The following is a 16,272-nucleotide window of genomic DNA, read 5'->3' on the forward strand; positions in this document are numbered from 1 at the left end:
GTATAGAGATTAGGAAGATTATCATCCGAGATCCGAGAAGGAACACCTTTCAGATACCCCCCCAACTCTTTACCTCAGAGTTATCCATGTAGGTGAGGGTTGTGCATAATTATCCAAAACATGATTAAAGATACATATACATATATGTATGTCTAATTCAAATTCGTTCGTTTTCAACAACAAATATTTATCGATTTTTTTATTTATAGAAATTTATTGTAGATATTTGCAAAAGAACGCTAATAAGGTATAAAAAATAATGTAACAAAAATCTATTAATGTACAAATAAAAATAACAAATTTAAACATATGTTTTTTTATAAATGAATTTTGTAATATAATAGCGAGCATATTTAGTTACAGAATTTTGTCATTTAGATTAACTTTGGTTTTATCCTTAAAAATATTATTTTTAAATAAAAACAAAACGACGATTATAATATATATATAGAAAAAAGATTCGTTTGTGACTTTTTGAGATAAAGGGGTGGGTAATTAAAATGAGTGATTGTTTGATGAATATATATAATATAAAACAACAGATTTTGTGCTAAGAATAGTAATAAATTATTAAACGAAACCCTGAATGAACATTTTTTTAGATAAAGTGTTGTTATGGCAATTACATAAACAATCTCTGTAAAGCCACTCTTAGTCCAGATTTACCTTACGCAATTATGGACTTACATTTACATAGATGTGCGATGTCTATTTTCAATTACAATTTGTTTGCTACCTATTACATACCTAGAAAATCTACAAAATAAAAAATTACACTGAGCACATTTTGTTTTCACACAAAAAATGTTTTGCATTTCAGAATCAGTCAAATATTTGTGATGGTTGTTTAATGGCAAAGGATAACACCTAAACATATGTTTGTAAATTTGTAAAAGTTTATATCGGACCCCGGCGTTCCTATAAATAGAAACACATTTGTTCGTCTGCAAAAATATTTGTAAAGGACCTGTTTTTAGTATTAAAACAGAATGATATACAAAAAATAATTACATATGTCATTTTTGGGCAACATTGGATTGAGTTGGGTTTAGTCTTCTTTTTCTTCCTTGGCAGATTCGAAAAGTTTTTGGCACATATGTGTTAAATATTCTGAAAGAAATTAAAGAAAAATTATTACAAGTTGTATGATAATTCGTAATCTCAAATGTAGGGAATTACTAATAAAAAGTTATGGCAATTCGCTCCTATATTCTTTTGTGATAGACATACATATTTTAAAGGATATATCGATATAAAAAACTAATTCTGGTTAACTTTGTTAGTTCGCATTTGGATGTTATGGCCTCTTTTATACCTAAATTTAATTTATTTTCTTTACTAATAAAAGTAATACATATTTCAGTATCAATCGGAACTCAATTCAACACTCTTCGGTATAATTGTGGTCATAAAACAAATTAATAATGCAAACAAATCAGTCGTCTTTGCCGTCACAAAATATCCTAAGTACATATATGACTGCACAAAAACAATATCAGTAGTGGAATTCTGTAACTTATTTTTCGAGTTACCGACAAAAATCGGTAAAATTAAAATGCTTATAATTTCGGTAATTAATGAAAAATGTTCGGTAGGTTAACAACCAAAATAAAGTAGTCGCTAAGTCTCAATTTACATTAGGCGAGTTTACTTGCGGCAAGTGTCATTTTGTAGGAGAGAGATGTGAGGCATATGGTAACCCTTTGCCTCTCAGCACCCTCTCCCACCTACAAACTGATAATTGCCGCAAGTAAACTCGCCTAATGTAAATTGGGACTTTGTCTTATGCCAGAATATGAAAATTTTCATTGAAAACTCTTTGTCAATTTCTTCTAAAATTTCATTGACATTCACACACGTATATGAAATCAAATGAAAATTTTGATATTTCCATTGCTTTACATTGGTTTGAGAGTTACGAATTTAAACACAAAGAATAATTTCCGATTACAGAACCTTGTGTACAGAGTTTCACCCCCTTCACACCTCTTGCCTATAAACTCATTTTCATGTACATGAAAATTTTCATAGTCTGGCATAAGACTTAGTCTTACCGATAGCAACAGTGCTGTCAACGTTTATTGATACTTTTAATTCATAATTTTGACTTTTCATTTTACCAATTTTTGTCGGTAACTCAAAAAATGAGTTACAGAATTCCACTACAGGAGTAGTGGATCTAAATATCCATTGAACAAATCCATAATTTTAGAGAGTATGGACAAAGAAGTTTTGGAAGTTTCCAGCGCAAATGTTTAGGCATTTGTGGTGGTGTAGGTGTCATAAACAGTGGACCCGATTATTCCAGTCACATATCTTAAAAACACAAGCTTTGTTCCTTTCCTTTTTAATGGTAAATGTGGTAAAAGAAAAAACAATCAAAATTGCTCTCTCCTGACCAGTTTTACAAGAAAAGTAAAGGAACGGAAAAATTGTAGATCTGGGGATGGATTCTTGTTCTATGAAATTTGAAAAAAAAAAAAATGAAATGAAAAAATTTATAAAGGAAATAAATGTCAAATGAAAAAATTATAAAGAAAATTTCCTTTTTCAAAAAGCATCCTGGTCAGTAAGCTCGTCTCTAACGAGAAATTAATTAGAAAAATATTTTCTTTATATTTTTTTTTCATTTGACAGTTTTTTCCCTTATAAAACTTTTCTTTTCACATTTTCATAGAAACAGAATTTATTTCACTGTTTTTAATTTTGTTTTGTCAGCGTTCGCTTTTTCTTTTGTTTTTGTTAATTTCTTCATTGCCAAATAATCGTCAAACAAATGTCGAAAAATCAGATCTACCATTTTTTCCCCGAAGAAATTTATCTGGTAGCCTGCGGTAGAAGAGAACTCCATTTTTGGTCTCTCTCTCTTAAAAATTGCTTCCAGTTTTACCATTTATGGGTTTAAGGAACGCTTTGGTAACCTCAGGCAAGTAAAGGAACACAACTACAGTCTAAACCACATATATACCCCCAGTTTATGTATTTCGAAACGAAAATGTGTGCGCATGAAAGACACCCAAACTTTAGTTTTTGAAATATTATTTCATTTGCTTTTGCTTCAAAACAAAAAACAAATTTGAAAAACACACTCAAATTTGGTTTGGTAGTTTTTCTTGCGCATTCGTTTTCTTATCGACATACATAAACAGACCCATAGTATAGTTTTTCCATCTGAGGAATATGAACATATCCGCACTAAATCAATTGCCACACTGAAATAATGTTCCCACAGCGGTCTATAGTGTCCTAATTCCGACCACTAACTACCCCAAACCTTACGCAAGCCACAGATATTTGTGAAAAGACCAGAAGTAGGAACAAGATCCTCAAGTCGCTGGCCGGTAGCACTTGGTGTGCTAACAAAGAAACCCTGTTGACGGCCTAAGGACTGCAGCAGGGTGCCTCCTCATGACACCAGTGAACCATCATCATGAGGAGTCGAATATTTGACCGGTGCATCAGCACGACAGAATGTTGGCAATTGAGTACCTGCTTGTGTGTTATCACAGTGAGCATCCCTGTCACGATTTAGTGGGCAGGCTTCCCCCCACCCTGCAAGTGGATTGGGACCACACGACACGCTGTATCTATAAAAAAGCAGGATTACAAATTCGCGCATAGAAAAAGTTCTGTGAGGAAAGCTGCTAAAAGAAACAGGCCGCAAGGAGTCTCTCACCTTTACTGCAGCAGAAAACTAAGGTGATGGCGTATGCTGTAATGTTGCAGTGCTAATAAGTGGCAAATTTTTACCAACCCTACAGCTGGGCCCATGACAATAGTCTTGGGGTAAACGCGAAGAAGACGCAACTCGTTCTATTCACTTGAAAATTCATAACTCGCGAATTCCAGCCTCCAGTATTGGACGGAGTTGCATAGGTACTTTCTCCGATAACGAAATACGTTGGTACAATAATGCACCATAGCTTCACATGGAAAAGGAATAACGAGAATGCTTGATCTCGAACCTCTGGATATCCAAGTCCAGTTTCAGGCTGCGAGTAGGACGGCTTTTAGACTTGAGGAGTCAGGATTGTGAGGTGTTTCACATTTCGGACATGAGCAGGCTCTAATACTGTGGATCTATCAGTTGATGAATCTGTTCGTCCACCAACTTAAACCAATTTATAATCCTTTATAATTCAAAATTTGAATATAGTTTGAATACAATTTGGCAATTTTTTAGTAGTACCTTCCTCTTAACTACTGATTGCCATCTCAGTGGAAATAAATACAATTTAAATACATAATTACCTGTCATATTCAGTAGCCACATTGGCTTCGATTTCCAAACTACACCAACATAATAGAATGGAATTCCGACGAGTGTTATTAAAACACCCATACCAACTTCGTATGGTGCGACATAAATTGGGACAACGACCAAAAATGCACAAACCAATACAAACACTATTGGAATCCATAACGCCACCTGCAGAATATAAGATAGAAATAAATGAAAAACATCTCATATCAAAATCAAATACATACTTTAATTGGTCTCTCTTGATTTGGTCTGGTGTAACGGAAATATAACACCGCCGATACTGACAACATGATAAAGAAAGATTCAACAATACTACAATATGTGATTAACACATAAACATCACTACACAGCAACATAATAATTGATAATATACACTGGAAATAAATTGGATAACAAAAGAAAAAAACCGTCGTTATTTGCATTTATTAAGATTTATCTGGGTTACTTACCAAAAATACTAACGATGGCACGGGGGTGAATTTTTTCACGCTAATATGAGACAAAATTGCGGGCATATGACCGTTACGGGCACCAACAAAACACATGCGAGATGATGTCATGATATGAACCGAAAGACCACCAAAGGCGGAAATTGCCACCATCAAGGGGATTATAATTGACCAGCCTCCCAAAATTTTGTCTCCAAAAGTCTGAAAAGTATTCAAAATGTTTAATCACCATTATCTATAGTTTGTTTCTTTCATATATTACCACAGCAATTGCATCGGACGCTATCATTTCCGATGCACTAAGGACAGCCAAATATGCCATATTTGCCAAGACATAAATTATTGTTACCAAAGGCAGTGAAATGTAAATGGCACGTGGTAAGTTCTTATAGGGATCACGCAATTCTTCAGTCATGAAATTCAAATAATTCCATCCTGCATAGGAAAATATACCAGAATAAAATGCCACTGATAATTTACCGGGATCAGTTTCTGTATTGACAAAAGCATCGGAAAAGTTTTCAACATGACCTAAAGAAAACACAACATAATTTTAGTTTTTCCTCCATTGGATAGAGTAGTAAAACGCACCCATAAACATCCAAGCCAAACCAATAACAATAATCAGGACTAATGCTGCTATTTTGGAAAACATAATAATGTTTTGCATTTTTGTTGTAACCTTCATGTAACTGGAATTCAAATAGGTAAGGAAGCATATTGTAGCAGCTGCTAGCAATTGTTTGGCAGCTGTGGGAATTTCACAATCGGCATCAAAGAAGGGTTGTAGAACGTACGAGGCAAATGTTAAACCCATAATTGCATTTGTTGTTGGGCTGCAAGTAAGAAATAGGGAGGGTTATTTAACGTTGCAATATTGAAAAGGTGAAATAGAAATAGCAGTCTGCAGAACTCATATACACGAACAGCCCTCAAAAATAAATAAAATCATTATTAATAGCAGATTCGACACAAACAAATGTAGTAGTTTATTGGATCGAGAGAATGAAACGGAAAGTAAACTGTGTAGGTCGGCTTAGCCTGAGTGAATTGAAACTTTCAACAGGATCATATACAGTACCTTCGGTAGAAATTTCAAAACGATCCTCAAACAGGCTTAAACTGCTCTTAAGTGATTTTTTTAACTTTGAGAGAGAAGTAGCGCGGCTAGCTCAATCGGTAGAGCATGAAAATCTTAATACTAATAACGGAGATCCAAAATAATCTGGCCTGTGATCTATCTTCGTAGAACGATTTCCCTACTCTCACTCGATTAGTTATCCCTAACTAAATTACCGTGGAACTTACTGTAGGATTTGATCTCAAACGTCAAAATGGTATAACAGGTGCATCGATTACTGTAGGTTATATGAAGATCCAGAAGAACAAGAGACGGTCGAACATCTACTTAGTAGGTACTCATTGATGCACACAAAAAGACACCAACTGCTGGGTAGATACATGACTTGCCAAAAACACATACATAACTAGTCAATTTAATTTTCTTTTTGCTAAAAAACAAAGAACGTCAACGCTGCATTATTCTGGAAACATATTTTTTAACTTCAATCCAACAAGCAAAAACTCTCCCATCATCATTTTCAAGCCTATCCAGGATGAACACAATGGTATCCTGGTGAAGCAGTCACCCTATTATTAGAAATAAGAAAATGATCGTACATTTATGTCATTTTATTAAGTTTTTAAATAAAACAGATGCATACATATATGAATATCGAACAACACCGTTATTTATTGAATCAGGTTTACCGCCTTTGGAGAAACGGTACCTTGAAATAAAGAACAGATTATTAACTAAAATTCCCTCCATAACCTCTTCAGTAATTAATCAAGATATCAAAAAGGTAATCGCATCGAAAAAGAAGGCCAGTACGAATGTGTTAAATTTTGCTGATAAAAGTGAAAGCTATACTGAGAAATATCCTGTATGGATGTATTCTGAAGATTCTTTTGATATATCTTTATCTGTATACAGAAAAGATAACTCACCCAATGAGATATATACAGCTAATTTTAATAGATTAATTGTGCAATAAATCGACTGGTATATCTTTTTGCAGATGCTTCCAAAAATGACTTCACTTAAGTCGGTAAAGTTCTGACATCGAAAATATTATCTAATTATTGTTCAACGTTAACAGCAGAAGTAGCAGGTATATTCGACGCCATAGACATCACCAAAATAACCAAAAATAAAACGTTAATTCTATCCGATAGCCTGTCGACGATGAAATGTATAGCCAATATTTAAAATACAAAGTGGTCTGGTATCAACAAAATCAGAGACCTCCAAATGTCCAGTAATCAAAACATTAAACTACTATGGTGCCCTGTATATCAGGAAATGTCTTCGTAGATATCGCACATACAATCCCGCGACGGCCGGTTCTATGCACCGGATTGACTCGGAGGAATCTTCGACCAGGGGCCGTCACCTCAACAATTATGTGTGTGTGTGTTCGTGTAGATATCGCGACAAAAAATGTTTGCAAATCACCTCTTTTAAACCCTCGACATTAAGACTCACATTTTTAATCAACTACGCCAAATACATAAGGACAACATAATAAACTTTTATCATCATCACTATACTGAAAAAAATCCACTTAACAATGTAGCATTATATCCCACCAACATTGACAAAAAGAAAAACAAGGTTTTCTACCGATTACGTATGGGTCACACCATATTAACACATGGATACCTAATAAATAGGAATATTGACAACAGATGCCCAAAATGTGTGGAAATGGTCAGCATTAAACAAAGGCCGACTTCCGTATTGTCAGTTGCTTTTTATTCGTGCATGCAACTAGGGGTTCTTACTGAAATTTCATAAAATTACGCTAGTATGGAACTCGATTTAAGAACCCCTAGTTTCATGCACGAATACAAAGCAACTGAAAATACGGAAGTCAGCCATATTCTCGAACCATTCTACAAAACCAAAAATTTCAAATGCTTAGAAATATAAATTGTATATTTCAATATATTAAGCAAAAAATAATAATTGTTTAAAAATTATACGAACACAATGAATCAGCTAATGTCCTTTGTAGCTAATGCTGTATCTTCTTGTACATTACCCCCAGTTTATGTATTTCGAAACGAAAATGTGTGCGCATGAAAGACACCCAAACTTTAGTTTTTGAAATATTATTTCATTTGCTTTTGCTTCAAAACCAAAAACAAATTTGAAATACACACTCAAATTTGGTAGTTTTTCTTCCGCATTCGTTTTCTTATCGACATACATAAACAGGCCCTTACCCCCAGTTATGTATTTCGGAACGAAAATGTGTGCGCATGAAAGACACCCAAACTTTAGTTTTTGAAATATTATTTAATTTGCTTTTGCTTCAAAACAACATTGAAATACACACTCAAATTTGGTAGTTTTTCTTGCGCATTCGTTTTCTTATCGACATACATAAACAGGCCCTTAGTCTTATATTTACTATAAGCCTAATTATGAATAAATAAATAAAACAGACTTGAGTTCGACTTGATCTGGACAATATTCTATAAAAACATACTTGGGTTGAACACATGGTATCAGGGACGTACGCAGTATTTCATTTCGGGGGGGCCCACCATGGATATTTTTTATTGAAAATTACCATATCAGACCACGTTCGGTATGGTTATCGGTATTTATAAGTTGTACACCACATATGCTCACATTTTGGTATATCTCAGAATTTGTTATATCCGCAAATGTTTTCGCTAGATTTTCAGTATTCGAAGATCTTAATTTAATTTCTAATAATATTGGCTATAATAAGGATTTTTGGATTTTTTTGGTTGGAGAACCTCTATGCTGAAAGTGGTTAAAATAGATCTATGTTTTAATGCATATCGAGATACCGCAATTTTTTAGACCCATTTTTAAAAAAGTATTTAGTGGACAAATCTTTGACGCCCATACATTACATATTAACATCTTATAAAGTTATTTTAATATCTTTTAAGTTATTTCTATAAATTGAATACATCCGACATCGAATAATTCCAATCGAAAATTGTCTGCTGCTATTGTGCGGATAACCTTACATACTGTTTACCCAAGAAAAAAAATTTTAAATGCAAAAATTTTACTTCTTTAACCGAAGTGATTGGAGAATCCAACTAAAAAATATATTTAAAAAGGAAGGCTGCTTTAGCCTGAGTCGGACAATACAATCTATGAACTCCCAATCCTACTCGCAGTAAGTACTCTTTGAGAGTACGAAACACATGATTGGGCTTTGCCAAAACATGGTTGAATAAATATTTGAGAAAACAAGCAAGTCCTCTGTGTCGCCTGTGTGGATTAATACCTTTACTATCGGCAGATCCAAAATCGGCTTCACAGACAATATATTTATACCCAAAATTTGTATTCTTGGAGTTTACAAAATGTTGTGGCCTTTTTTGGACGTATGAACTTACCGGCAAAAATATCAAAACTGTAAGGGTACCTATCTTAGCGATTGTGGACGTTTCGAATTATTGCTCATAGCGCAAAAGGAGAGTGTTTCTGAATGTGCCGAATTAGTCCATTAAGCAAGTGTATCTCATTATGAGAGTCATTCCTTTCGATAGTTATCGCGCCCACCAGCCATTTTCGTTGGTCACCGTACATTATGTCAGAAAGAATGGCCAAATAGGATATATACGATTTTAGGAAACAATTCAAAATTTTGTGGGGGAGGAACTCGAAGTGGTGGACCAATGTGATTTTAACTAAGTTTGGAAAATATTACGTCATCTAAAATTTGGCTTTCATACAAATAGACAGAAGTAGAAAAGATAAGTATCTTTAAAGAAGTTCGTTGTAATAATATATTAATCTGGTTTTTTAAAGTCTGCTGAGAAACCGAAAACGTTTTAATATTAAGAGGCAACAAACTCCACAATCGAACAATTCGGTTAAAAAAGGATTTTTAATAAATATTTATTTGTATCTGAGAGCTTCTAGAAGACGATAAAAATATATAATCAAATTAAAAAAGGAATAGAGGTATCAGATTTCAACAAACCGATCAAATGAAAAGCCTACAAGGTGAAGGAAAAACTGTGAGGAATTATTTCTGCAAACATCTACTATACGCAAATTTTAATATTTGACGGAAGCTGGACATAAAGTTGTTTATATTATTTCCGTGGTACTATTGCCTCAGTACCATAAAAAATGTGAACAACAAATTTGTGGAAATAAATATATAATTGGTCTTCGATATATAGTCCACGAAAACCCCATTTCATGCACTTCCCTTCCCACAATATTGAACTCGTCAAATTTTTTGATACAAGATACCATAAACCTCAAAAATGAAAAATGAACCGGGCCACCTGTGCCCCCCCCCCCCCCTGCGTTCGTCCCTGCATGGTATGTAGAACAAACCAGGTAAAGTAAATACTACAACTAATACAACTCAACGAAAACCACATAGAAATTTGTTTTTGTTTGTAATGTTACTGTCATCGGTAAATGTAAACAAAACAAGAAAATGACTATAAATTATTGGAATTTAAAAAAAAAACTAATATTTGTTCACATTTGATAGAAAAAATTTGGAAAACATGAATGAAAACTCGTTAGATTTTCAATTTGAATCTTTCCATATCATTCCACTAAATGCATAATTTCTCGCAGAAAGTAGAATTCTTGCCAAAATGTTTGCTGGTAATTCAGGAAAAGGAGAAGCTGCTTCAATCTTTTGTTTTTAAAATCAAAATAGCACACAAAATACCACATCTTTTTTTAAGATTCGCGAAGACTATTTTACCGTTTTCTTTTACTTTTGTGTATATTTCACGCAAAAAATGTTGACTGCAAATGAAGACTTCGGTCTGAATTCGCCTCAATTCGCCTTTTGGATCACCTTGTTAAATTCGCCTTGCTGTTACCTTTTATTGTTCTACCATGGTTTTTTTATGTAGCCTTCCCATCACTTTCGACATGGACTCCAACAAATGATTTCTGTAAAATGGTACTGTAAAATACCCTAGGGATCAAATTTCACACCGTGTTTAAGTCATTAGTTCATGTCGCAGTTGACTGTGTCCATGATACAATAAGAAGGTAGCATTATCAGCCCAGCTGAAGCCCAGCTGATGGTAACATAATGTGTCAATTGCATTGAATTTATGTCAAATTTTGACATCTTATGTTACCAAAAACTGCAGTTGCTGCTACCTTCTTATTGTGTCATGACTGTGTCAAGCAGAAACAAATTCCTCAAGCCCATAGCCGACAGAACTAGGGATTGCAATTAAGAAAATTTAAAACACGATAAGTCGGCCTGGGCGCCTGTGCGAACACAAATGAATATAAAATATGTATTTTACGTAATTAAATGACAAATATTCGGTGAAAAAGGAAAAAAGTAAAATATCTAAAATAGTGCGGTACTGTCTCATGTCTCCATATAATTTTATTTCTTTTCTTACTTATATTCCTATAATCAAACTTCGTCTTGTGAGCATAATCTTGTAATCATTATCATTGTAAAATAGATAAACCAAAGAGGCAAAGAAAAAGAGAAACACAACGACAGTTGATATCAAATTGAAATGCACCAATTGCGTGTACGGCAATTATTGCTTGCTCAACAGAGGTCACCGTTTTCTTTTTTCATAGGAAAATTTTATTGCTTACTTTTACATATGTACATTCATTTTCATTCATTCTATATTTACTCATTTGCCTTCATTTAGTTTTTTTTCTTGCACAATGCACTTGGCAATTTTAAAATCAATAATAGAATCAATTTCAATAGAATCCAGCTGCTCAATTTCCACAACGGAACATTTCTCGTTTTGAAGTAAATTTTGAGCGACTAAATGTCTGTTTGAGAAGTAAAACATTCCAGTTTCTTCGAATTCACCAGACCAATCTTGCCGTCGTGGTCGTCTTCTAGGGTTAAAATTCAAGGGAGTAATTGAATGACCAGCCTCTTTCCATTTCAATTTGTGAGTTCTTTTAACAGCAAACACGCATGGGTTGTTACGAAACTTGTTCACTGCTTCGTCAATATATTTTCTCTTCAGAAATATTGATGTACACTGAAACAATGCAAATCTCTGTACAAAAGAATTTTTGTATAAAAACTCTTTTAAAGCCTCTATAGAGGATGAATGATCCTGGGCAAAATGTGGCATTCTTCTGTATACCAAAGCGCCATGTCTGACCGCTTCATAAGCAATTTGTTCATCATCGGTGGAAACCCATATAGCACTAAATTTGTTCGATTCATCAATTATTTTAATTGTTTGACCCAAAAGCGTAGTTCCATTAAAAGACAGAATATTTTTGTTCTTAATTCCTTTGGATCCTCCACGAGCAAGTATAATGGCATGAGTATCGTTCAGTGAACAGCATGCATGCGAAGACACTTCTATAAAGAGCACAATGACGATTTGAAAGACTGTTCTTTTCATTGGGAAACGACCGCCGCAACAACTTGAAGAACGAATGAGACTATAATAGCAAACAACCGAGGAATCTTGGAGATAAATTCAATTGTAACAAACACAACGCTAACGTGTACGTCGTTCGTCCACAATCATATACTATTTCTACTTAGGCGAAAACTACAAAAAGATAGTGAATACAAAGTTACTTACACAAAGATCATCATAGCATCCCATAGATAGAGGAATGCGGGTAATGAACCGTACGCCTCCAAAATGTATGCATAGTCGCCACCAGATTGTGGAATCGATGTACCTAACTCTGCATAACACAGGGCGCCAATCATCGAGAGTAGACCACACAAAACCCATATAATCAAGGAAGTACCAACGGTTTGGACCTCTTGTATGACTCCTTTTGGAGATATGAATATACCTGAACCAAATATGATGCCCAAAATAATGGCGACCCCCTCTAAGAGGCCCAAACGTTTTTTCATATGCACTCTGCTGTCATTACTTTCCACCGAATCACCTCTTTTGCCATGGTCTCCACTTTCAGTAGCTTGCGTTTTGCTAGACAATCCCAATCCTATTGGCGGTGGATTCTCCTGATTTGGAGTTAACAAGACCATCTCACTTGTTGGCGATTGCAATTCCGGCGCTGGCATGTTCGAGCCGTTGTGTAAAAAGGCGGGCGCGTGTACGTATTCTTTAACGTAAAACTTTCAACTAAAGTTGCAATTAAATATCACTTTGGAGGCACCAATCTATACAAAATTATACTCAGTTTATTTGTATGTATGTAGGTAAACAATGACAACAATTGATTGATGCCCGCTTGCTTTTGGTCTCTCATTCAAACCGGCTAACACTACTGATATCGGGAGAATGGTTGGTGTCACCCTCAATTCATTCAACTCTATGTTTACGTTTTTGTTTTGCTACGCTCTTTCGTTTCTTCTAGAGCAATACGCGTAACATAAGACCTTCTCGGCGAGGCGTTGCTCATCAACCCCTCCTCAATGTAGTGGGTGGGTGGTGTGTGTTAAATGTTTTCAAGTATGCAGTGGTCATCAAAATCTTATTCTTGATTTTAGGTTAGAATAAGGCAGCGGATAAAAAAATTAATTGTGTTATATCTGTTTAATAAAATTCTATTTATTTTTTATCACCAATATACTTTTTTTTAATTTAACCAAATTGTTTTTAACACTGTATTTCACATTTGCCAATTTTATAATTTTTCCTTTTGCTTGCTAATCAGAAACGTAAACACAAAATACACGCGACAGATGGATCTAAAGATTGAAATGTGTACACGATGATGGATCTATAGATCGGAAAATGGAAGTAGCCAGATGGATCTATAGGTCGAGGCCACGGTAGAATTACCAGGTAGCCGCAACGGCGAAAATTACAACAAGCAAGGCGAATTTAATAAGGTGATCCAAAAGGCGAATTCAGGCTGCAGTCTTCATTTGCTGTCAACATTTTTTGCGCAAAGTATTCACAAAAGGTAGAAGAAAACAGTAAAATATTGTTCACGATGCTTAAATAAAGATGTTGTACACAGACATTCTTTATAGAAGCGAAATATTTATAGAAGCGAAAATACCAGTAAAATAAAAAAAAAAACAGTGAAATTTATTTTGTTTGTTATTTTTTTTTAAGCTGCCATGTTTTTTTTTGACATTGCCGCCAGATCTACTATTTTTCCGTTTCTTTACTTTTGTGCAAAACTTGTTACGTGACAGCAATTTTCACAGTTTTCTGAGAGAAGAGAGAACTTCTCTATTTTGCTACTTTTACTATTAAAAGAGTATAGGAACAAAGCTTTATTAATATAATAGAAAATATTGGACGTTATAGCCCATTTAGATACGACTTCATTAGCCGGATATAGCACATTATCAGGTTTTATTTGCTAAATCGATCCAAAATCTACCAGATTTCCCATACAAAAATAAATCCTCCTATTGAGTGGATTTGTTTTAAATCTGGCATAAATCCTCGTATACAACTCTGCTTTTTGCAACATGTTGCTAGAAAATACAAAATGTTGCACGCTGGCACAAGAAACAAGGTAGATGCATCGGTGAATGGCTACACTAAAAATAATTTAAAATGTAAAAATTTGTAAACAAGGCGGAAAAATTTAGTTTGTTTTGATGTACAAAGTTGATTTTAATCAAACAAGACTGATATTTACGTTTTCTAAACGATAAAATAATTCGTTTATTTATTTTAGATGGGCAATCAGCGATAAAATAATTCTTTATTTGCTCTTTAGTTATCATTAATAGCATAATGTGCAAACATTTTCAGTATTAAACAATAAATTTGTAATTTGACGTATGTTTTTTGAGACGAATTCAATTTACAAAAAATTCCTTTGACGTTTCAAATTCGATCAGATGGGCTGATGCATCTACCTTGGTAATTGTGCTATGAACAAAAATCAGCTAACTGCCATTTAAATCCTCCAAAATGTATATCTAAATGCAATGAGATTTGTACTGGATTTATTAAATCTAGTCGAGGACTATTAAACCATAGATGCCGCTTGCAGTTCAATTTTACTATTAAACCATAGAGGGTCTTTGTGTATAACAGACAACTAACAGAACACGACGGCAACAAAATCAAGTATAAGGGGTAGTTTACACTATATGTAAATGTCATATGACATGAAATTTTCCATCGTTAAATATTCACTAATATGTGGAATATTGGAGATTTTCCTTACGCCATTTATTCTGTGCTTCCACCCCAACAAAAATATAATAAAATTACGTCTCCACATTGCCTCCGTGGGTAGATATGGAATGTTTTTATTTCGTGTCATATGACATTGATAGATAGTGTAAACTACCTCTAAAAATATCGTGAAATTAGGCGTTCTTAAATCGAATTCTCCACTACAGCAATTTTATGATTTTACTCTACTATGGAAGTCGATCTAGAGACGCATAATTTCATGCATATTCTTCAATGAAATCACTATAGTGAGGACCGGGACAAATTAACATAATAGCTCTGTTCCAGAACTAAAAAGTTTTTACAATTTTTACCACTTTTACACATTTTGCGTTCCCGTACACAAAATTTATATGAAAATCGTTTACGACTTTTACAACTTTTACCACTTTATAAAGTACGGGAACAGGCCAAATGTTAGACACCTAGCGCCGTCTTTCGATGTGTAGTATAGAGCTGGTAAAAAATCGATGGCACTATCGATAATATCGATTATTATTTAAAAACTCAATATCGATAGATAGTTTTGCATATCGATATTATCGGAATAAAAACCCCTAACCTGAAATCCATTGAAATAAATAGAAATTTCGCTGCTTTTCGGTTATGTGTGTGTAAGAAAGTAAGTCCGTAGTCACACGTACACATTTTTCAATAAAATAAAATGTATTTTTTACATTTTTTATAAAATTAAAGTAGTTGTTTATTCTCCTTTACATTTCTGAGAACTACTTTTGCATAATTTCAAGAAAATCATTGACATTTCCGCCATTTTCATCTCCAAATTAATGGCGATGACAACTTAACGATAATATCGATAGCAATCGATATTTTAAAACATTATATCGAAAATATCTAATGTTGGGAATATCGATGGTTTGCCAGCTCTAGTGTAGTAGCAATACCTCTCAACACCCTCTCTCACCAACAAACTGACAATTGCCTCAAGGAAAATTGCCTAATGTAAATATGGACAAAAGATATGAAAAATATTTGGTCTGTTCCAATTCCAAACAGAGCAATTGATGTCCGGATTATAAAAGAAATAATTCGAATTACACATGAAATAATTCGAATTGTAAATAGAATAATTCGAATTGCAAATGGAATAATTCGAATTACAAATGGAATAATTCGAATTACAGATGGAATTTTCGAATTACAACTGAAATGCTACGAAATACAACTAAAATGTTTCGAATTACATCTGAAATGCCTCGACGGCCTGAGTCGATCCACACACATTTTGGTGTGCACATGGTATAAGTAAAGAGGTAGATTTAAATGAAAAAAATCTATAGAACCCTTGTTTTTCTTGAATTCCTAATACTTCAAAATAAAAGCAACAAGTGGGTTTGTTTACAATGTATTTTTTGAGTA

General features: G+C 34.0%; 2 protein-coding genes across 3 annotated transcripts; both read right to left on the reverse strand.

Annotated features, from left to right (window-relative positions):
* Nucleotides 1-194: 194 nt before the first annotated feature.
* On the reverse strand, nt 195-13,455 carry gb (solute carrier family 7 member genderblind). 2 transcript variants are annotated; one of them, XM_073958633.1, is made up of 8 exons: nt 12,346-13,455; nt 5,305-5,549; nt 4,976-5,244; nt 4,714-4,914; nt 4,489-4,638; nt 4,252-4,429; nt 1,012-1,110; nt 195-944 (listed from the first exon to the last, which is right to left on the reverse strand). In XM_073958633.1, the coding sequence occupies exons 1-7, from the start codon at nt 12,801-12,803 to the stop codon at nt 1,049-1,051; spliced, it is 1,563 nt and encodes a 520-aa protein (XP_073814734.1). In that variant the 5' UTR covers nt 12,804-13,455; the 3' UTR covers nt 195-944; nt 1,012-1,048. The 2 variants fall into 2 exon arrangements, with proteins under 2 accessions (XP_073814734.1, XP_073814735.1); XM_073958634.1 differs by having other exon boundaries at nt 195-967.
* Nucleotides 11,313-12,274, reverse strand: Csas (CMP-sialic acid synthase). The gene has a single exon (XM_073958635.1). It carries the CDS (start codon nt 12,157-12,159, stop codon nt 11,419-11,421), a length of 741 nt encoding a protein of 246 aa, XP_073814736.1. The 5' UTR covers nt 12,160-12,274; the 3' UTR covers nt 11,313-11,418.
* Nucleotides 13,456-16,272: the final 2,817 nt, after the last annotated feature.

This window comes from Musca autumnalis, unplaced genomic scaffold (assembly GCF_047663935.1).
Source record: "Musca autumnalis isolate F117 unplaced genomic scaffold, ASM4766393v1 scaffold_1, whole genome shotgun sequence".
In the NCBI taxonomy this organism is placed as follows: domain Eukaryota; kingdom Metazoa; phylum Arthropoda; class Insecta; order Diptera; family Muscidae; genus Musca; species Musca autumnalis.